The 22,318-nt window shown below is 42.6% G+C and overlaps 1 protein-coding gene across 1 annotated transcript in view; it reads left to right on the top strand.

The window, feature by feature from the left end:
• The window catches only part of COLGALT2 (collagen beta(1-O)galactosyltransferase 2), a 102,293-nt gene that overhangs the window by 62,793 nt on the left and 17,182 nt on the right, over window positions 1-22,318 (top strand). Inside the window, exons 4-7 of the mRNA XM_045074320.1 lie at window positions 1,692-1,826; window positions 5,780-5,984; window positions 11,494-11,613; window positions 22,111-22,187. Coding sequence (XP_044930255.1) covers window positions 1,692-1,826; window positions 5,780-5,984; window positions 11,494-11,613; window positions 22,111-22,187 — 537 coding nt within the window. The remainder of the gene's footprint in view (window positions 1-1,691; window positions 1,827-5,779; window positions 5,985-11,493; window positions 11,614-22,110; window positions 22,188-22,318) is intronic.

Genomic DNA, 22,318 nt, shown 5'->3' with positions numbered 1-22,318 from the left:
TGTTTGTTCTCTGGGAAAGATATGTGACTTCGTCTTTCAAAGTTACCAGCTTCACAAACAATCCTGAGAAATGGCCCAGTTAGAGGAGGAATCAGGGCCCTGCAGCCCTGGAAAGGGAATGGCATCTCTTGTGGGGCTTCTTGGTTGCTCCTAATTATGTTGGGTTCTTGTGGAGAGTTTCTCTCTGTGGAGAGGTTCCATCACTTTTCTTAGAACTTTGGGAGCAGTCCAGAAAAATGCTGGACTTAATGATAAAAATCAGTGTTATCTTCTGTCCTTATCCTCTAGGAACCTAACTTACTTGGAAAGGAGGACATCTACCTAGGCAGCAAGTTGTTACAGTCGCCATTTCCCTTTTTGACAGGGGCTTTTTTCCCCACAAGCTTCTGGGAATCAAGTTCTTCATCTGTAGCCCCAAAATCCATTTAATTCTTTTGGTGAGCATTTTCCAGTACAATATTACAAATAATATCAAAGCAAACACAATATGGTTTTATTAGACTTGTCAATTTCTGCTCTCCATCTCACTAAACTCTGATTCCTAAAAGGAATACTTTAGACCTTGTCCATCCCAGCCCGTAATCACAATAAAAATCAGCCCAATAATTTGTCACATGCATCTATTCAGTACAAATAATTTCATATACATTTTCAAGTTAATGATATTTAACATTAGGGGTGCCTGAGTGGCTCAATCGTTAAGCATCTGCCTTTGGCTCAGGTCATGTTCCCAGGGTCCTAGGATCGAGCCCCGCATCAGGCTCCCTGCTCAGCAGGAAGCCTGCTACTCCCTCTCCCACTCCCCCTGCCTGTGTTCTGTCTCTTTCTTTCTCTCTCTGTGTCAAAATATAAATAAAATCTTTTTTAAAATGTCATTTAACATTATAAAGCTGTTTAATTGTCATTAAAGCTTACATATGCTGAGTCCCAAGTTTTTGGGGAAACAGATTGAGTATCATAAGAATTTATTATTTATGTGTGTGTGGTAAAATACACATAACACAAAACCTGTCATTTTAATTTCTTAAATGCACAGTTCAGTGAGATTATTTGTTTTATATAATAGAATCTATTGGGATCTATTTATATAATAGAATCTAGGGATAAAAACTATCCCTGTATATGAATCAGTGTTAACACTGATTTCTGCTTAGAGAGCAAAAAGTTTCTGCGAAGATAGCTTCTGCTAATAGAGCAAAAAGTTTCATGGGTTGATATTATGTACGTTCAACAAAAATTATACTTGTAACATTAAAATGGCATTGATGGATCTGTTTTGGGCCATTTTGGCGTTCCTATGGACAACCTAAATAAGCCTGGTCATTTGTACCTAGGTTGGGCACCCAATGAGTATTTTTGGATGACCCTTTAAGAGCTCTTGGGATCTATCAGTGGTTATTAACCACAACCAAGGTGTGGGTTGAGTGCTGGTTGAGTGTGAACCCGGTATGGTAACATCAAGTTATTGCTTGGTGCCTTATGCAGAGCTAGACATGTGGTCATGAGTCTAAAGATACGTTTTGTCCAAATGAATGCCATCCGGCCTCATCAAGATTCAATAAGGAGAACATAAATAACTGGTTCCATTTCTCATGGGCAAGTTTCTGTGATCCTTCAGAAGTGCTGGGTTAGTCTTGAACCCAACACTGAAAAGTACTTTTTCACCTGACATTATCCTTTCCTTTTCCTAGTTCATAGATGTGGACAACTTCCTGACTAATCCACAGACCCTCAGTCTGATGATTGCAGAAAACAGAACCATTGTGGCACCCATGCTGGAGTCTCGGGGCCTGTACTCTAATTTCTGGTGTGGAATCACACCTCAGGCAAGTCTTCTGGCTGATGGATTAAGGCTATGGGTTTTAGCAAGGAAGCCATTGTGTCAACCATGGCCCCATTGACCTTTTTGCTCACTTCCTCCCTTGAAACTTGTGTGTCGGGGTATTACAGGAGTAAGCATGTTCAGGAAAAGAGGAAAGTCCATGTCTAATGCATAATCCAATGAGCTCTTTTGTATTAATGAATTTTGAAGAAAATATTCTAATGAACTAAGGGTAAGTTCATTAGAGGGTGAGGGAACTAAGGGTAAGTTCAGTAAAACTTACTGATACTTGTACTTTTTTCCTGTCCAATTCTGAGATTTTTTTTTTCAAAGATTTTTTATTTCTTCATGTAACAGAGAGACCACAAGTAGGCAGAGAGGCAGGCAGAGAGAGAGGTGGAAGCAGACTCCCCGCCATGCAGAGAGCCCGATGTGGGGCTCGATCCCAGGATTCCGAGACCATGACCTGAGCTGAAGGCAGAGGATCAACCCACTGAGCCACCCAGGCGCCCCCAATTCTGAGACTTTTTTTTTTAATAGGACTTCTTGGTATTAAAACATAAGAACACTATAGAAAAAGTTGGAAATGAAAATAAGTAAAAAATAATAAAATTTATGTGACCCACACCACCACTCTAACATCTTAGATAACAGCATGTTGTTAATAACTATATCATCAAGTGGCTGTAATGCAAATTACTTAACCTTTCTCTGAGTCTGAAATTAGTCAAGTTGTTTGCAACTTCTATCTATTATAATGACCGTGATGATTAGTGTACATTTTTCTGTATTTAATATTATGTTCTTAGGATAGTCTCTTACAAGTAGAATTACTGAGTCAAAGAATATACATATTTTGATGACCTTTGATATATGTTACCAAATTTATCCCCAAAGACGTCTAAGGATCAGAGCTGCTAGGGTAGCTGGTTTTTACAAAATTCAAGTGCAACACAACATTTTTTTATATTTCCATCATCTCTCTTTTCCGTTGTAAAATCTTCAAAGTCTAGAACTCTGTTACAGTGAATGATTGGAGGTGATTGTATTTTTAATTCTCTAGTTAATAAGTTAGGTAAACTTAAGAGATAAGCCAATCAAAGTAGTTTCTATCAATATGGAATAAAGCTGTGCTAAGGGGGAAAAAATGCATGTTAACTGTGTTCTGATGCTCAAAGGGTTAAATTTTGAGTCCCTCTTTTATATTTAGTTTGGTTTTGGATGCAGAATGAGTTCAGGGGTGTGCTGATAAATGTTTGACAATTAGCTCTCTGTTGGGGAAAAACCCTGATTGGTCACATTTGCCGGTTTTGATAGGGTCGCTACTCCCACCAGGTGAAACAACGTAAATGTTGTCAGAGAGGAAGTTAAGTAATTGCAGTGTAGCCACTTGGTGATAGAATGACAAAGAAAATATGCAAAGCTACCGTCTGTGATATTTTAGAATGGTGGGAATTAACATGATTTTTAAAAAACAGATTTTAAGCTACCAAAATGTCAACTGGCTTGCAAAATTTCTGAAATTTCTGACAAACAGTAGCTTTAGCCCACTGTGGGACCAGTTATTTCCTGCAGTTCTGAGAGATCGGGAATGCAGGCTCTCCACATCTCTTTTAAGGAGACGTTCAGTTCGTATTTATAAAAGACATTCGGTTCCTTGGGGAGAGGATGTTTTATTAAGTTCATTTAAATTCATACCCTTCCGGTTAATAATCTTCAGTGTTTCACATGGTAGAATCACTCGAGGGCTGTTTTTAATGAGTTATGTGTTGACACCAGGAAAACGGGCAGATTACTCTCATAACTACAGCTCTAAGTTTTTATTATCTCCTTATTTGCTTTAATCATTAAAAGCAAACAGGAGAAATGTGCTCACTTATTTTGCACAGTAAAATAGAGAGCAACTTAGGGGCAATTCTAATTTGTTCTATCTTTTTTTTGGCTTTCTACCATCCTTAGTCAGACTTCTGCTAGGGTAGGAACAGAAGCAGCCAATGACTTCATAAGCTAAAGGCAAGCCCTGGTTTCCAGAGACCTTAAACACAGCCAAAACAAAATGACCCTGGTGTTGTCTGGTCAAGAACAGGAATTATTTATTACCAACAACATTCATTTTTTGTCAAAAAAAAAAAAAAAGACACATCTGTCACCTCTGCTGTCTGCAGAAGGCGTATTCATTCTCTCTCTCTTGCTCTCATCTTCTCTGCTTCCTTCTGCTCACACTCAGGATTTTCAGTGATTCATCGTCATGAGTTTTCCAAACTTCTCATTCTGAGAATATTGTTCCTAAGTAGTCTAGAACTTTGTGTTTGACATATGTTCTTAGGCAGTCCTTCAAAGAACCAGTGTTGCCTTTATCCCTTGGAAGAGTGCTCATGAACTGAAGGATATTAAGCAATCCTTAAGTTGAAGGCTAATAAAACATTGTAGCCAAAATACTACTTCATGTAATGAATTACAGTTATCAAAGGATCTTCACAGACCTTATCATGTGTGGTCCATTCTGTAATCCCACGAGACAGACCAATCGGCCCTTAATCCCATTTTTCAGGAGACAAAAGTCAGCTCAAAGTGATTAAACAGGGACTGAGATCAAACAGCCAAAGGAAGGTTAAGATGATTCTAACACCCACATCTTTCAAATTCTTAATTTGTGATCCTTCTGCATCATCACATGGTCAGTGTTAGGGTGAGCTCAGCCAGAACACCTACTTAGGCCTTAAAGGAAATGTTGCAGAGGTAGAAGAGGCTGCCGTGCCTAATGTGTGGGTGCTGACATCTCAGCAGAAAACGTGACCATAAAATAAAGTGACGATCAATGAACATGGGAGAAGTTCTTTGTCCATGGAGTAGTGTGACACCGTTCAGGGTACTGGCTCACACTCATTCCATAAGCCTCCAACATTCACATCCATGTAACAACTTCTCACATACATCATACATCATCACCTTTTCTGGAACAGAGTTGAGCTTTGGCAACAGTCAAGATATAATTGGTGCCACTGGAGTGGAAGCTCCCTTGGATGCCGTATTTCATGAGGGCTGAGACTGGGCATGCCTGTTCACTGCTAAGTCTCCACCATGTAAACACAGTGCCCGGGATCCAGCAAGCGCCCAATAGATGTTTCTTGAATAAGCAGTTAAATTTGGGGGGAAACCAAGTTGGATTTTTCCAAGCCAGTGTATTCAAAACCACAGAGTGAGGAGGTTCATTGTCCCGTGTGCTCATCCAGAAAGAACTTTCTAAAGGCGAATCCCCAAAAAGAGTGTGGAGCAGGGACAGCTTCACCAGAATATTGAGTAAGTAACTGCACAGAAGGACCCTGTTTCTATGTTTAAGTACTACATATTTCATTAAAAATATTAGCCACGTAACGTAGTGATTTTAGTATTAGCCAATATTTTTTTGATGCTTTCTGGGTGCTAGGCACTATTCTAAGCTATTTTCAGATTTTACCTTACCAAATTTTTACAGGCAAGCCCATGGAGTAGACCATTGTTCCTGGTTTACAGATGAGGGAATAGGCAGAGCAAAGTTGAGTCACCTGACCCGTACCTCCAGACCATAAGCTGCTGAGATAGAGTTTGAACTCGGGCAGCCAAACACCAGAACCTGTGCTTTTAACTGCTCTGCCCCACCACCTCTTAATACCTATCCTTCACATTCAATCATACATCCACATAAAATATACTTTGATGAAGTCATTAAATCCAGAGATAAGCTGAAACCAAAAATATTTCTGATAACAAGAACCTTGAAGTGTTATTTTCTTTGCAAATAGCATTGCTTGAGCTCTGTTGGAAATTCTTAGGCCCAGATGAGAAGAGAGAAATGACTCTACTTGGGGATTTCTCCTTAGCTCTGGTGGTGGCTCGGAAGGAAGGAGCCTAGCGGAAGACTGGGAAAGATGAAGGTCTCAGCTCAGAGAACAAAGCCCACCTATTTCTCTTTTCCAGGGCTTCTATAAACGCACCCCAGACTACCTTCAGATCAGAGAATGGAAGAGGATGGGCTGCTTTCCTGTCCCCATGGTTCACTCCACCTTCCTGATTGACCTCAGGAAGGAAGCCTCTGACAAGCTGGTGTTCTATCCCCCGCACCAGGACTATACCTGGACCTTTGATGACATCATTGTCTTTGCCTTTTCCAGCCGGCAAGCAGGTACTGGTTGTGTTCAGTTGTTCTGTCACCATGGAAATACTGCGAATACCCAGCTCCTTTATTGTGTGCATCTTCATATAAAACGGGCCTATATTAACCTTTCCTTTCAGGTAGTATTAGAGACACTTACTTGCAATTCAGGACCATCTGTTTCTGTCCCTGCAAGCACCAATGACCAAGAGCCAGGGCTGGCCCCTCCTCAGATATCCACTCTCTCTTTTTTTGAGTGCTGGGGAGACAGTGCTGGTGGCTGCCACCACGAGCAGGTGATTTCTTCTCTGTGATACTGCTACATCATTTTGTTCCCTACAGGAATTTTTAATTATTTAGGAAACTGTGACAGAAGCCCAAAACAACACTGGCAAAGACTCCAGACTTTAAAAATAGAAGTTCATCTCTTCTTTTAAAAGTCTGAACTGGCAGAGTGGCTCTGTTCTCCCAAAGTTTTCAGAGCCCCTGGCTCCTTCTCTGTTGCTTCTCCATCCTCCAGGAATATCGCCCCTAACTGGAAGACCCAAGACAGCTCATCTCTATGGATGCGTTCTAGCTAGTGAGTGTAAGTTGGAGAGGGAAGGGCACTCTCATTCAAGCACTTGAACGCGTCACTTCCATGCATGTCCCCTTAGCCAGAACTTAGTCACAGGTCAACACATAACTGGAAGCAGGGCTCAGAATGTGCTTTTGATTCTGTGCAGTCTAGACCCCCAGTTCTTTTACTCTAAAGGAAGAGGGGACAGATCTGTGGAGGTGACCAGCAGTTTCTGCCACAGTCCCCATGGAAGGAAAGGCAGAGCCAGAGTCTTTCACGAACCACTGGGAAATGTTTCCAGTGGGGTTGGTAGGCTTTTTGAGGATGACAAGTCAGTAGAAGGGTAAGTCATTTCTCTTGTGTCACCCTGCACATGCCACCAGGGAGGCTTTCATTCACTATGGCAACTCAGCAGGAAGACACACGACATTCCTCAAGCAAGGCTGTATTCTCAAGATAAGACCTTCCTGGGAGAAGTCGGGTCCCACTATCCATGAGCCAGAAAAGTGCCACTTCACCACCAACAAAAGTGAGCTCAGAAACCAGACAGGTGGTGCATAAACTCATGTGGCCATGTAAGCTGGGGGGGCGTTGGGATCAGGACCCCAGGAAACTGAGGCAGGTTGCCGGCAGGTAAGAATATTAATACCAGCTCAAACTATAGTGCACGCATCGGGCCATCTTTAAAGCCATCTGTATCCCACTCATCAGTTGTAGACTTGGTAGGAATGAGAATGTTTTGTGGAAATGGGGAAAGCTGATTATTTTCTCTTGGCTGCTACGGCCATTTAGACTCTTGGGCCAGGTGTCGGCATTCTTGAACCCTGGGTCAAGGCCAAAGCAGGATTCTCATCTGGATTAGGAGTTTTTATGAAGGTTCTTGGGTCAAAGTTAATGGAAACTGCCTTTTTAAAACTCCCATCAGTGATTTGCTCTGACTTCTCCAGGATGGGAAGCAGACTTGGGTCCGTCTCATTCCTTGGGTTGGCCAGTCCCTTTGCTTCCAAGCTTGCAGTAAGGATGTTCCAAGAAAGTGAACGGTTCACAGTCACGTAATGGCCTTTGCCTAACGGAGCCCTCTTTGATAGTGCATAAGGTCTTATTGTGACCCAAGCACTCAATTATTAGGATTTTTTTTTTTTTTTAAATCAAGAACTGGATTTGGGACTGGAGAGTGACAAGGGCTCAGCAGGAATTTTTCAGCTCTGTCCTTTGCTTGGCCTGTTCACTCAAACGTCCTTTTTTTTTTTTTTTTTTTTTTTTGTGGGTCAGAATCCCATAGGCCTTCCCAGGACATTGGAAACAGGTGGAGAGGCCCAAAGCTATCTAGTGATTCAACAGGGGAGAGAAGAGGTAGAAGAGAAAGGAGAGGGAATCAATACCCTAGGCCTTGCCTTCATGCCTGGCATCGTGTTAGGCTCTGTGTTACTGGGGGAGATAAGGTCTTCACATGTGGAAACATTGGTAGTAGTTGTGAGGCAGAACAAGCTGAGGGTCACACCGGTGGCATAAACCGTGAATGCGTCAGGGGTCAAGCAGGAAAGAATTACTGTCATTTGGGGGAAATGAAATAGCTTTCCTGACAGTCCTATGGCTCCAAGGTGGCACTTGGACTTCTCTCGAAGTATTTCCAGGAGAGACAAGAATGAGCCCGGGAGCCCTGTATGGCACACGGGAGCTTGGGAGATTCAGAGCAAAAAGCACTCCTCTTCTCCCCTGATGAAAGATGGTATTCATTCTCTTATTCTCACTCTGTGAAGCTTCTGAGCTGTGTTTCACCCATTAAAGCTTCATTTGTTAAATGTTCGAAAAGCAATCAACAGCCTGCAGGTACCCAGCAGGACTGTCTAGCCGCAGACCTTAATCCTTAACCTCTCACCTCTAACTCCAGTCATGGCCACATGCGGTGGATGAGTGGGAGGGGCAACCCAGTGTGCTGGTGCGCTGGGGAGTTCCCGCTCATCTGGCCCCGGAGGGGAGCACAGGGGTCATAGACAAGTCTCTGTGGCTATAAGGAAGCCAAAGTCAGGAGTTCACTTCCCATTGTGGCCAGGGATGTGGGCTTTGTATCGTGGCCACAGGACCCATCTCTGGCGCCAGCCAGTCAGTCATCTTCTGAATGTCTGCTGTTGAGTCAAAAAAAGCAAGAGATGTGGGTGATGGGCAGGCAGATTTGCCTCCTACATGGCAGTGGTAGTAATCAAAGTGCCTCCCAAGTGCGAGAATGGCAACTCAAGAGTTAGTTCTGGTTCTGAGACTTGGCTTCGGAACCCCGGGCAGATAAGCTCTCCTTACTTGGCTTTGGCTCTTTAGGGACCAAGGTTTCATGCTAATGACTTATGTGTGACCTCGGACAAGTCATAGCCCTTCCGAATCTGATTTGTCATCAAATCAATTAAAAATAAGCATGTTAATTTGTTGTGTTAAGGTACTATGTGAGCACAAGAAAATGTGTGATATTTTCACAAGACAAGTACAGAGCTTTGAGGTATAGTTTCATTTATCATTCTTTTCCGAAGGGACAGAAAATTTTCTCCAGCAGTAGCTTTCACTGAGAGTACCAGATTCCTTCATAGACTTTAACTAATGATCAACACATTTCCTTTTAAAATGTTTATGGTTTTATCAAGTTACCCATGTACGTAGTTGAAAGAGTTCAAAGAGTGTTCCGAGATTTATTATAAAATTAGAAATCCCCTACACATTACCCCCCTGTACCAACATTTCCCTCTTTTAGAAGACAGACACCTAACTCTAATAGATGGTGGTAGATGTGTAGTATTATATCCGTGTTTCTAAATAATGTGCTCATGTTGCTACTTCTTGATTCTCTGATTTTGCTTGAGGCATTATGGATTTACTGTCCACTATGGAAGGTGAGGAGTTAGCTCTCTATCCTCCCTATGCCCCCTCAGTGCAAACACATTCTCCCCTGCCCTCTTGATAGAATTATATGGTGATTTAAGATAGATCATGGCCAGTGTTTTTGTTGTTAGAATTATGTAATGAACACTGGGTGTCATAAGCAACTAATGAATCATTGAACTCTGCATCAAAAACTAATGATGTACTATATGTTGGCTAATTGAATTTGAATTTAAAAATGTTTTTAATTAAAAAAGAAAAATAATAGAGTGACGCGAACCTAATTCCAAGCTAAGCCACTTACAGACTATGTTAATTTTCCTCCTGTGTTTAAATTAAAAATGGCCTTTTTGGTTTTTGCTTAGTTTTATTATTCCTTATACAATCTAAAACTAAGCTCTAATTGTCTAAAACCTCAACCCTCTCTCTTAGAATGGTCCGATTTTGCAGATGTTCTTTTTGCATGTTTGTGAAGATGTCTCTCCTGGAGCCTGCCGATGTGCTCGCATCTGAGTGGTACCACACCTCCTGGCCCCACCCCCAGACCCCCTTCCCCTCCCCCCCACAGGGACGCCCCTGTCAGTCATGTCTCAAGTCTTCCTTGTTTCCCGTGATCCACCCCCTCCTCTTTTCCTTCCCTTTACTCCTCCCCCCTTCTCTTTCTCCCGCACCATCTAGTCGCTTTTCGAGAAAGTGCGAGAGTAAATAAATACGTATAACCTTGCCTGTGTGAAAATACCTTTCTTGTCCCTCCACATTTGATGGACAGCTTCTCTAGGTCTCCTTTCCCTTTTTACTGAAGCTTTGGAAAGGTGAATGGTAAAATGATTCACCTAATTAGGATCGAGAGGGAACCGAAACATAAAATCACTTTCCTTCCATTTCCTGATGTCATCATCACTTTGCAAGAGGCTACAATTGGGTTTGAAGCTCCTCAGAAGCATTTGCGTGGGCAAACAGCAGAGTTAGTGAGTTCACTTGGAGAAGCAAGAGAAGCAACGGTGCATCTTGGAGCAGCCCTGATTTGAGCCAGATTCAGTAAAGAGGAGGATAAAGGCCCTTTTCTTTCCCCCGTTCTTCTCTGTTAATGCCATGAGACAGCTTCACCTGATTTGGCAGGTGAGAGAACTGACTGAAGGAAATTTCATCTGCACAACATAGAGAAGTCACTATGCAGGTAATTCTGTGTCTGGAAAGCAAAGATGATTACAGCAATTAACCAATCAGAAGCTTGGACCCATGGACCAGAGCTTGGCAGACTCATCCTTTGAATTAAGCAATCTTTTCATTAGGCAGGACTGTCAATTGTTGGATCTCTCTGAGACCATCCTGATTCCTATATTCCCAGCTGCCTGGTTAAACAGAGGTGCTGGCAGCTCTTGGAGTTAACCATATGGGGCCTGGAGACCCAGTGTTGAATACAAGGGGGCTGGTGATTATTTCTGGTATTGCTACACTGCAGATCCTTACCAGGACTTGAAATGCAGACTTTTGTCCCTTTATGAATCTGTTACGCAAGTTTCAGATCTCTGGGTTGACTCCCAATCCATGCCTGCTAAGAGAAGAAATAAAACCATGGAGATGCCATGGAGAATTCTAAATTTCCTTTGTTTTTTGTTCTCCATATGCCTAGATTTAGCTTTAATAATCTGTCAGCCTCGCAGGATCTTCCTGTTGGCTTTCATATCAAATGTGGATTTCATTCCTCATTTTCTTGTTATTTCCTGTCGGCGGACTGCAGTGTTCCGGACTGTTCTCTGGGCTGGGAATTCCTTGCCTCCTCTGATCCCTTCATGCCTTTCGTGTTCCTTTTCAGATCACGGGTATGCTTTTTCTTCGGAGAGAAAAAAATCAATTTCCTCTGAGCTGAAGAATGGCCCATGGTTTTTATTAGTCCCCAATGCTGTGTTAAATTTTCTTAATAAAGAGCATTTTTGAGGTCTACAGACAGTGTCTGAAACAACTACTGTTCAGTTTCAGTGCCAAACTTAGCTCCAGCCACAGTCTAAGGATTTTGGGGTCTGTGTGTATGTGTGTGTTTCCCCTTAGTTGTCTCTAGAGAACTAAGAACTGTGTTTTCTGATTGGTTGCTTTTTTGCTGTCTTGGGTCCTCAGGCATCCAGATGTACGTCTGCAACCGAGAGCACTATGGCTACCTGCCCATCCCCCTGAAGCCCCATCAGACCTTGCAGGAGGACATCGAGAATCTCATCCATGTGCAGATAGAGGCGATGAGTGAGTGACCCGGAGCCTGGGGGATAACTCTTGTTCCCTTGCCACCGTAACCATACCAGCCCTTCTTCCCCTCGCCCAGGACTGAGATCTCACAGCCATCAGCCTGCCGTGGCTGAAGCATTCACTTCTTCATTCATTCTTAAAATTCTCCAATATGACATATGAATAGGACAAGGTCTGCCCTCAGCAAGCTTCCGATCCAGGTGGTGAAGCTGGGCATACAGGAAATACATCTCGCACAAGGTCATAAGAGCTAGAATGGTGTTTTGTCATGTGGATCCGAACTCTAAACTTTTACTGCTTTCTGATTGTATGGCTTTGGAAAAGCAACCTAACCTCCTTAGTTGTGAAATGGAGATAAAGCCTTAGGGCTTGGGAGCAAATTTTCCATGATATATATAAAAAGTCCAATAACAATAATTATGACTTCAACTTAATAATAGCTTATCGTATAACAGATACTAGGCAAGCATTTTTTGTCTGTAGTCTCGTTAATTTTTACAACACTCAGTGAAAGGGTTTTCATTATCCCATTTCACAGATGACAAAATGGAGGTACAGAGAGGGTCAGCAACTTGCCCTAGGTCACTTTGCTCAACAAACAATGAATTGGGACTTGAAACAATCTTGCTACCTGCAAAGCTCATGTCCTTTATCACTTCTGGGTCTAGCATGATGTCAGAATTGGTAAATGCTCAATTACCGGTTGCTGTACTAATTAGGATGTGGAATGTGCAGTGTGGCTAAAGCAGAAGGTAATGGATGAACTCTGCCTAGGGGAGGATTTTGGAAATGGATTCCCAGAGGACGGGAATCTTTTTCACGTAACATCTGAGAAATTCCATTATTCATCATGGGAGTGTAGGATGTGGTGGGGGGGGCAGGGGGGATGGTTGGGAGGCACAGCAGGAAGTGAGGCTGGACAGTGGGCAGGAACCCAGCCAGAAGGACCTCTAATGTATAAGAAGGTGTTTGGACTTTTCCTGAAAGGAGGTGAGCTCTTGAAGACATTTTTTAGCAGAGAATGTCTGATTGAAATCTGAACTTAGAAAGGTCTCTCTCATGGTAAGAGAAGTATGGCTGGAGTAGGGTGGGGGTGGGGATGGCTGGTCTCAGACCAGGGGTGAAGAGATCATTTTGGACATTACACGGTAAAGTAGGCGATAGAAGGTAAGGATCCGAGCTAGGGTAGGACCAGGGGGAATGGAGAGAAAGGAAGAGATTAAGAGAACCTTGTGATATAGGCTTGAAGGGACTCAGCCACAGTCTATGGCTGAGCAAAAGGGAAGCAGAGAAAAGTTTCTAAGTTCTGACTTGAATGCTTTGGGATCACTGTCGGAGTTTTAAATGGTATAGAGCTTATAGAATAAAGGAGAAAAACCATGAGTTCATTTTTAGACCCACTGAGTTGTTTATGAATATTTATTTCCTGCTTCCCACCTTCAGACAGTAAATGCCTTGTTGATCATATTTGGCTCAAGGTATAGTCCTTTGCCTATCACCTAGTAGGCACCCAGTAAATATTTGTTGAATAATTGAATGAGTAAAAGAATGAATGAGTTTAGGTTGAAATGTCCAGTGAGGAGATGGAGAGGTGAATCTACCAAACCTAAAGACATTGAGTTGAGATTCATCCACAAGATTATGCGACATCCCAGAATTTCAATAAAATAGGAGTGTGATATGTGGAAGGAAGTTCAAGTAAGAGAAATACCGAGAAGTCCAGTGGATTTTTCTCAGCTAATGCCCATAATGAGGATGATTTTGAAAAGGCTGAATGAGAATTCAGAGTGTTTGAGAAGTAACTAAGAAGCAAGAAAATAGAGAAGAAACACAGTTTTTTTGTTGTTGTTTTTTGTTTTTTTAAAGAAACATGGTTGGGACCTGAAGGTAATAAAGACAATAATAATTTAAAAGATTCATAAGAATCCTTTAAATAACAGGCTCTTTTTTTAAAAAAATATTTTATTTATTTATTTGACAGAGATCACAAGCAGGCAGAGAGGTAGGCAGAGAGAGAGAGGAGGAAGCAGGCCCCCCGCCAAGCAGAGAGCCCGATGCGGGGCTCGATCCCAGGACTCCGAGATCATGACCCGAGCCGAAGGCAGCGGCCCAACCCACTGAGCCACCCAGGCGCCCCAATAACAGGCTCTTTTACTCTATTTACGTAAGCTTCTGTTTGCAAAACATCGGTCAGCTCAGTGTACCTGGAGCACATCAGTGGTGCTGAGCAAAGTGCATCCATAGCCGACACTCGGAATGAGGAGGGCAGAGCCCCTGCCATCACAACCTTTGCATGCTGGTGTGCACTGTAGCTTGTAAGCCATCCAGTCTCTCCCCATCCCAGTGTCTCTGGGTTTGAAAAAAAGCAACAGGAAACACTACTATTCTCAACTATATAGAGAATAATAGGGATAATGAACAACAACAACAACAACAACAAAAATCCAGTCTTTGTGGTGGGGGGATGAGAATTGAATAGGGAGCTGCTTCATTGGGACGGTATTTCTTGAACCAGCCTTTAGCATTTTTTTGTGTGAATTTCTTTAATACATACTGTTTCTGCCTGTTGTCTATGTTCTAGACAAGGGCAGTATCTTACTGCCTTTTATCCCAATCACCTACCCCAGTGCATGATATATGGTTGGTATTAAACAACTTGTTGCTGAATGGATGACCAAACCACTGAAAGAACGAACAGAAAATGCATGAAAACTGTATTGCAAAGAGCACTGAACTCCATTCCAAAATAGTGAATTTCAAACCAAGCTCTGTCTCTTGGAAGGGAGAATTCACCTCCCGGAGCTTTGGTTATTTTATCCGTAGAGTGAAGATAATAGCACTTACTTTGCAGGGTTGGGAGAGGCAAATAAAATAATGGACATCAACTCCATAAAACATTGAAACGTGGTTATTAGGGATCAGTTTGACCTTTGGTCATGGGCAGCCCCTTATCACCCCTGTTTCATGGCCATCAGACTTGACTCCAAGTAGATGTCAGCTCAGAGAGGACCAGTGAGATCCTTGCCTTCTCTTGTTTTTCCCCATTGAACTGAGAGCACAGAAGCTAACCCATATGTAGAAGCACACACATTGTCAACAAAGTTTTTAATTATTATAAATTACAAATATGCACAACACCATGCTATGTAAGTAGAATTCATCTGAGAAGAATCTGTAGTTTATAGCTCTCATTATTGACCTCCCAAACCATACCAACTCTAGTACCAGGCACTTTATATACGGCATTTTATTTAATTCTTATATTTACCTTCTTCAGTTACAATTTTGTTAACATTTCAGATTCTGAATTTTAAAAAGTAGAACATAATTGGAGTAAGAAAAATGATCAGAAAAACAAAACTTTGAGGGTAATAGTGCAGAAATATAGACTAGAGGGCACTGTAGGATTAAGAAAAAGATTAATGATGAAATCATATCTATCAAGTGTCCTCAGGAAAGATGATCCAGATGTTAAAAGCATTTTGCACAGCACCTGGAACCCAAAGGGCATTAAAGAAAGGGCTGCTAATAGACTATACCAATTTCAGCATTAGAACAAGAATTATATTTATGTACAAACATTGAATGCCTTCCTACAATCTATGAGTCACTCTATGAAGATACTAGGGATTCAAAACATTTTACAACCATTCTCTGTTTTGGGTGTAGATATTTAACTGAAGACATGGGACAACCATTAAAAGATCCCAATAGTGCAGTATAGTGCTTTGTAAGCACATATAAGAGTAGTTGGAATTTGGAATACGGAGAAATTGCTGTGGGCAGGTGTGTTCTAAGAGTCCACTAAGCCCTGGTGTTTCTCAGACTGGGCTTTGCTAGAAGTTTAAACAGAAGAAGTGGTGCAGTGAGGCACTATAGGCAGAGGAAACAGACCGAGCAAAGATACCATCCAAAAAAGCATTTTCACCCTCGAAAAGGGCTGGCTTTGAATAGTAGAAGTAAATAAAATTTGAGGGTTGGGGTTACTTAACTGTTGTGGCCCTTGAAGTAGCCACCTAAGGCAGAATGTTCATTCTGAAAGCAGTAGGAGACAGGGAATATTTTAGAAGAGAGAGTGGCGCTGTAAGTACTGATTAAACACTTAACTATATTCCATGCATTGTTCAAGATGCTGGAGATATAGCAGTTCGCAAAATCAGCAGAAACTTCACCATCAATGAATTTGTATTCCAACACAGAGACATAGACAATCTGTCAGGGGAGAAGCCACATGAATATTTGGGGGAAGAGTGTTCCAAGCAGAAAGAACTACAGGGGTACCTGGGTGGCTCAGTCAGTTAAGCATCTGACTCTTGATCTCAGCTCAGATCTTGATTTCAGGGTCATCAATTCAAGACCTGCACTGGGCTTGACACTGGCCATGGAGCCTACTTAAAACAAAACTAAACTAAACAACAACAAAAAGCTCCAAAAAAAAAAAAAAAAAAACCCCTATAAAGGCTATTAGGAGAGCTTGTGATGCTCCAAGAACAACAGGCCAGTGTGGTCAGAGTACAGAGGAGTTGAGTAGAAGGAGATGAGGTCATGACGGAAGAAGTGTCTGGATCAGACAGAGCCTTGGGACCACAGCTAGGAATTTAGATTTTATTTTAAAAGTAATGGGATAATGTGTTGGGCTGGGGCAGAGAGAGTGGCATAATGTGATATATGCATGTAGAAAAATCACTCAGTTGGTGGTGTGGACATTTAAGTATAGGAGGAGCTGTACCTCTCTCTTGGTGAGAGAAAATGATGGTTGGGGTGCAAGCTGTGGCAGGGAGGTGATGAGAAGCAGGAGGAGTTACGATATATTTTGTTGTGAAGCCAACAGGACTTACAGAGACCTGGATGCAGCCAACAAAGGAAAGGAAGGAATCCAGATGACACCAGGATTTTGTCCTGGCATACCCTTTACTGAAATGGGAAAAGATGTGGGGAGGGAAGTTTTGGTCATGTAAACTTATGATATTTTTAAAACATCTCAGTGAAAAAGTTAGGAGATACCTGGATATGATTGAGGAGTTCAGGGAAGATACTTCAGCTCAAGACAGACATTTGAAAGTCATTAGCATTAAAAGGACATTTGAAGTCATGGAACAGTGCGAACTTGTTTAGTAAAAGATCATAGAAAGGGAAGAGGGGAGGGAATAGGACAGATCCCTGGGGGAGACAAACAGCCAAAAAGCTGGAAGGAACGATTGAGAAATGTCTCAGGAAGGAGCCAGATGCAGCCGAGAAGGCCAATAGAATGAGGATAGGGAATTTAACATTGGTTCTGTCAAGATAAAGATCTGTGATGACCTTGATAAAAGCCACTACAGTGCAATGATGGGGACACAGACCCACTGGAGTAGGTCAAAGGGAGGACAATGGGGAGATGAGAAAGTGGAATCTTGTTGAGATGGGGACAGAGAAATAGGATGGTGGCTGAAAGGGAATGAGAAATTAAAGGAGAGGTTGTTTTGCGTTGTGTTCTTTTTATGATAGATTTTTAGCATATTCATATATGAACAAGAAAGATCCAATATATAAGGAGAACTGGGTGATGCAGAAGAGAAGAAGGCAGTTGTAAGGCTGAAGTCCTTGAGAAAACAAGAGGCGTTGTAATCTAGGACGGAATTGGAGACATTGTCCAAGGTGGGAACAGAGATGCTTCTTGCACACTAGCAGATGGGAAGGCAGAATGTGTAGGTCCAGATGCAGCTGGGTTTGTGGGCTTGAGGTGGAAGGAAGAGGTAGGTCTACTTTGAGTACTTTCTTTATGAGGTATATAGTTCATCAGCTCGAGAGAGATGCTGGAGGTGTTGGGAGAGAAGACAAGGCATAAAACAGATCGCTCGGAGAGTGGGAAAGTGAATTTACTATGGAAGCATAGTTGCATCATTTGGCAGCATCGAGTGCCAGTGTGACATCTGTGGTTGTAATTTTAAAGTGATTCAATCAACACAACTGTGTGAATTTTTCTTGCAGTGTTCTTGGGATTGAGTCAGTGGATAATCAAGTTCAAGCAGGCCTGGGATTTTACCAAGCAAGATCCAGGGAAGAAAATCAAGAGTCTTTCTAAAGGAGCTGAGGGTTAGAGTGCCAGCCCAAGAAATCTAGGTTGGATACTGATGGACCTGAGGACATGAAGAGGTGATGGGGACATGGTAGTGGGTCACTGAAAGAATGATTGTTGGTGCAGGAACTAGAATTCCGGTCGTCCAGTGGATCACCACACGGATGCTGAAGTTTTTTAAGAATGATGGTAGGGACAGGGGGTGCTTGGGTGGCTCAGTGGGTTAAAGCCTCTGCCTTCAGCTCAGGTCATGATCCCAGGGTCCTGGGATCGAGCCCCACATCGGGCTCTCTGCTCCGCGGAAAGCCTGCTTCCTTCTCTCTCTCTGCCTGCCTCTCTGCCTACTTGTGATCTCTGTCTGTCAAATAAATAAATAAAATCTTAAAAAAAAATAATGATAGTAAGGACAGCAAGACTGTGAGCCAAAGGCTGTCATCATCAGTGGCTGAAGAGGCATGACCAGGGGGCAGAGGGGGCTAATAAACACTTCAAGAAACTGGGAGTTTTGAGGGATGAAAGGGAAACAATTTGGGAGGGGAATTGGGGGCGATAAGAAAAATCAGCTTCTACCCTGATGGGTGAAAGGGAAGCAGTGTCCTCCAAAGGAAACCAAGTTTTAGTTAAAATAAAAAGGTGAAGAGACATTCAGAGAAAGTAAGGGACTGAAACGTCAAAGAGTTGATGAACTACAGACTGGAGTTTCAGAGAGCAGAGTGAGGAGCTGGGGTGGGCTGGGAGCTGGGGTGTAGCACCCGCTAAGGCTTGCAGAAGCACTCTGTCCATTGCTCTACCCAGACTCACTCACTTTGTATGTTAGGAGCCATATAGAAAATTTGGGAATGTGCTTCCTGCTCAGAAAATTGGAGGCTACTTCTTATAAAGGTGAAAGAAGTCAAAGGGTTATATGAGGCATGTGGGGATTGGTCTTGCGAGTCAGAGCATGAGCTGATGAGAGATCTCAGGTGCCCCTTCTCAGTAACAACATTCTGAAGCCACAGAATGTCATGTAAAGATTATTAAGATTATTGGACATGAAGTTGGAGCGGTCCAGTGATCTTACCAATTACTCACTATTGGATCTAGGCACCATTTACTCCCTATTTGACCTTGGGCAAGTCCCCATCTGGGTGGGTCTCGATTTCTTCATCTATAAAAACAACCAAAAGATAAATGAGGATAAATGATGTCATAAATATGAAAGCACTTAACAAATTGCAAGTGTTGAGTGTGACCATTTTTGTTGAGAACAGCATCGTGCTTGAAGAAGACTATTTTGACAATAGTGTGCATAATGAGTTAAGATGAGGCAAGACTAAGTGCATGAGAGTTTGAAAATATTAAAATAGCCCAAGAATGGGGACGCTTGGGTGGCTCAGTTGGTTAAGTGTCTGACTCTTGATTTTGGCTCAGGTCATGATCTCAAGGTCGTGAGATCCAGCCTAGCGTTGGGTTCCATGCTGAATGCAGAGCCTACTTAAGATTTTCTCTCCCTCTCCCTCTGTCCATCCCCAGCAGCTCATGCTCTCTCCCTCTCTAAAAGAAGTAAATTAATTAATTAAATTTTAAAAATAGCCCAATCATGGTGAATGAGAATCTGAGCTAGGGTGGTGACTACAGCAGTCAAAGAAGTTCAGGACAACTTTAGGTTTATGATTAAATGATTATGATTTAGTTAGGATTTGGTACAAACATGATCTCTCAAATATTTTGATGGGGGGGCATGACTGGGCTGGAGCATGGTATGCTGCTGGATGGTGTGTGTCCAGTGTAGACTACAGAAAAAATGGTCACCCAGGAGAAAGACTTGGCTAGCTGAGCTGTGAATTCAGCCCACTTGCCAACACAGCTTGATGCCAGTGACTACGAAGGACCAGCTTCGGGGGCAAGCCGAGTGGGGGTAAAGGGTTTAGGAGGCAGACTTAGGTTCAAATACCAGCTCTATCAGTGACCTTGGGCAAGTTGTTGAAGCCTTTATTTCCTTATCTGTAAAAATAGGGACTTGTGAAAATTAAATAACTGTGACTATATACGTCAAGAGTGTAGCCCAGAGTTCAGTAGTTAATAAGATCTCTATCATAATGACTGTGATTATTATTCTTAGGTCTTGAAACTATCCAGGAGCCAATGAAGCATATTGTCTCAGTTGGTATGGCACAGTGAGGGGCTATGTCTAGAGAGGGATTCAAATTGTGAATGATGGAGTCAGAAATGACCCCAAACCAAAGCTGGGATATACCTAACCTTCAACTCTGATGAGGCAAAGACACATCTCTTCTTCTTGCACAGTTAATTTCTTAGTTCTAACTTTATCATTCCCTGTCTTTCCCCGTGGCTTTGCTCAGTCTTTGGGGACAAAACCTAGACATATTTCTCATATTTTTGCTCAATGGTAGCTTTCAGAAGCCAACCACTTGTGACTTGTGGGGGACACTTGTCCTGTGATTGCAATGACTGCCCATGTTTGATGGAAGCAAAGTGGCTAAAAGCAGTCTCTTTGGATGAATTGTTAAAGCCACGCAGGCCATGTGAGTGCCAAACAGAGACCAACAGCGTGAAAGGGGGAACTCAAAATGTAACCCCCTCCCAACTGCAAGACACAAGGAGGAAGAGCCAGGCAGCCCCTCCAACAACATTATGAACAAGAAGGAGTTTGTATGCTAAGTTCTTTTCTCTCAAAGCCTAACTCTGTACATGGTGGCTCCTCCAACAATATTTGTTGATTTAAAAACAATTAATGAGGAGTGGGGTGGAGCAGAAAGGAACAAAATATTCTGAGCTTCTAATGGAAACAGAAACACAGGCACTGTATATTCACAAAAATGTCACCATAGGGGTCAAGTTTGAAGGAATAAGACCAGTTCTTGTGTTGGACTGAGGAAACCCGTCTCACTACCTTCTAGAACTTCACATCATTCGATCATAAGTGAAACTGGACGTCGTGGTTTCTCTTTAATACCCCAGGGAAGGATACATTAAACAAATAATACTCTTTGGACAGTATCTCAGTCAGAAGGATGAAGAAGTTATGCTGGGGTATCAAATAGTGACAAAAATCCCATTGGCTTCCTACAGCAATGGCCTATTTCTTGCAACACAAAGTCCGCAGTGGTCCTCGCGTCCTTCTGGGCACCTGTCCTCCAGATGCTGGCACATGATTCTAGGCTGCTTCCAATGTGTGTGGCTTCTCCTTTATCAACATCTGCTACTGTGACCGTTGTGGTGGGCTGGGGCAGGGTGGAAGGAGGGCTTGGAGAGCTGAGAAGTAGAGATTCATGAGCCCATGACCAACTTCAAGTGTGAGGAAGTGATTCTTCTCATCTGCCTGGAGTGGAGGAGATGGCGACTACTGAGCAGTAGTGATGGCCGCCACCGGCAGTTCCTCAAGCCACCCAAGTGACCAGCTCTCACCGGGTGTTCTTTGTATTACCCCTTTAAGGAAAACCAAAGGAGTAGTTTGGATTTGCAATTCCCAAAATCCTCAAAACCTTTCCAGACTCCCCACTCAACATGGCCTCTGAACTTTCAAATGTATAGTTTGTAAAGAAAACTTTTTTTGGAGTATGAAATAAGAGAATCTTGTATTACTTAAGATGCAGTGTCCCCCTACCTGGAAATTTACCTGTTAGCCCTGTACCAAGTTTTGGGATGTGGGCTGGCCCTCAAAGGCAAGTTTCTATTAAAATAAAGGACCTTTTGCATACCTGTAGCTAAACCTGCCTGAATGGGATAAAAATAGTCCTAGACTAGTCCCCTTGAAAATATACAGAGAAAGCATTATTTAGAAGAAGTCTGGCCTACTTTTGAGGTCTTTCATTATGAGCCACATTAAGTAACAGCTGAAAAGCTACTGAGTTTTTCCAGTGTCCATTTTACTGTGGTGAGTGCTTTGTGTGCAGGTCTCACTTAAATTTCACAACACCCTAAGAGATACACTTTTTTAAAAAAAATTTATTAAAATATAATATATTAATAGCCCCAAGGGTACAGGTCTATGAATCGCCAGGTTTACACACTTCACAGCGCTTACCATAGCCCATATGAGAGATATACTTTTATCATCCTGATTTTACACATGAGGAGACAAGCTTGGAGAGGTCACTTAACTCTTCCAGATCTTCACAGAGCAAAGTTTGGACCCAGACCATCTGACTCCAGGGCCTTCACTCTTAACCATTACCCTAGACTGACTGTCATCTCCTCTGAAAATAAGTCTTAAGGGAAATGGAGTGAATATTGCAGTCTGCATATGAACAAGCATTCTGGAAACCCTGGCCATCAGGGTTCTTGTGTAGCCACTCAGTCCCGGAGAACTGCCAGGCAGTTATCCCCAGCCCGGACATCCAGACTGTGTTCCCAGACACCAGGTGTGTGGATGGAATCCTCTTCCCTGAGCCTTTCACTAACAAAGCCCTCTGTGTGTTTCTTGTGTCTTCCAGTTGACGGTCCTCCAATGGAACCCTCACAGTTTGTTTCAGTTGTCCCTAAATATCCAGACAAGATGGGATTCGATGAGGTAGGAAAGGTGTCTGTGTGTGCATGTGCACGTATGTGCATGTATGTGGCATGCTTACATGTTTGTATTGGAGGGCAAGCCAGATCCTACATCTGAGAGCCAGCGAAACTGGCTTGGTGGCTGAAAAGGCA

This window comes from Mustela putorius, unplaced genomic scaffold (assembly GCF_011764305.1).
Source record: "Mustela putorius furo isolate JIRA1106 unplaced genomic scaffold, ASM1176430v1.1 tig00537335_pilon_pilon_pilon, whole genome shotgun sequence".
In the NCBI taxonomy this organism is placed as follows: domain Eukaryota; kingdom Metazoa; phylum Chordata; class Mammalia; order Carnivora; family Mustelidae; genus Mustela; species Mustela putorius.
Note: the sequence above shows the minus strand (reverse complement) of the source record. Positions and strands in the feature narration are given on the sequence as shown.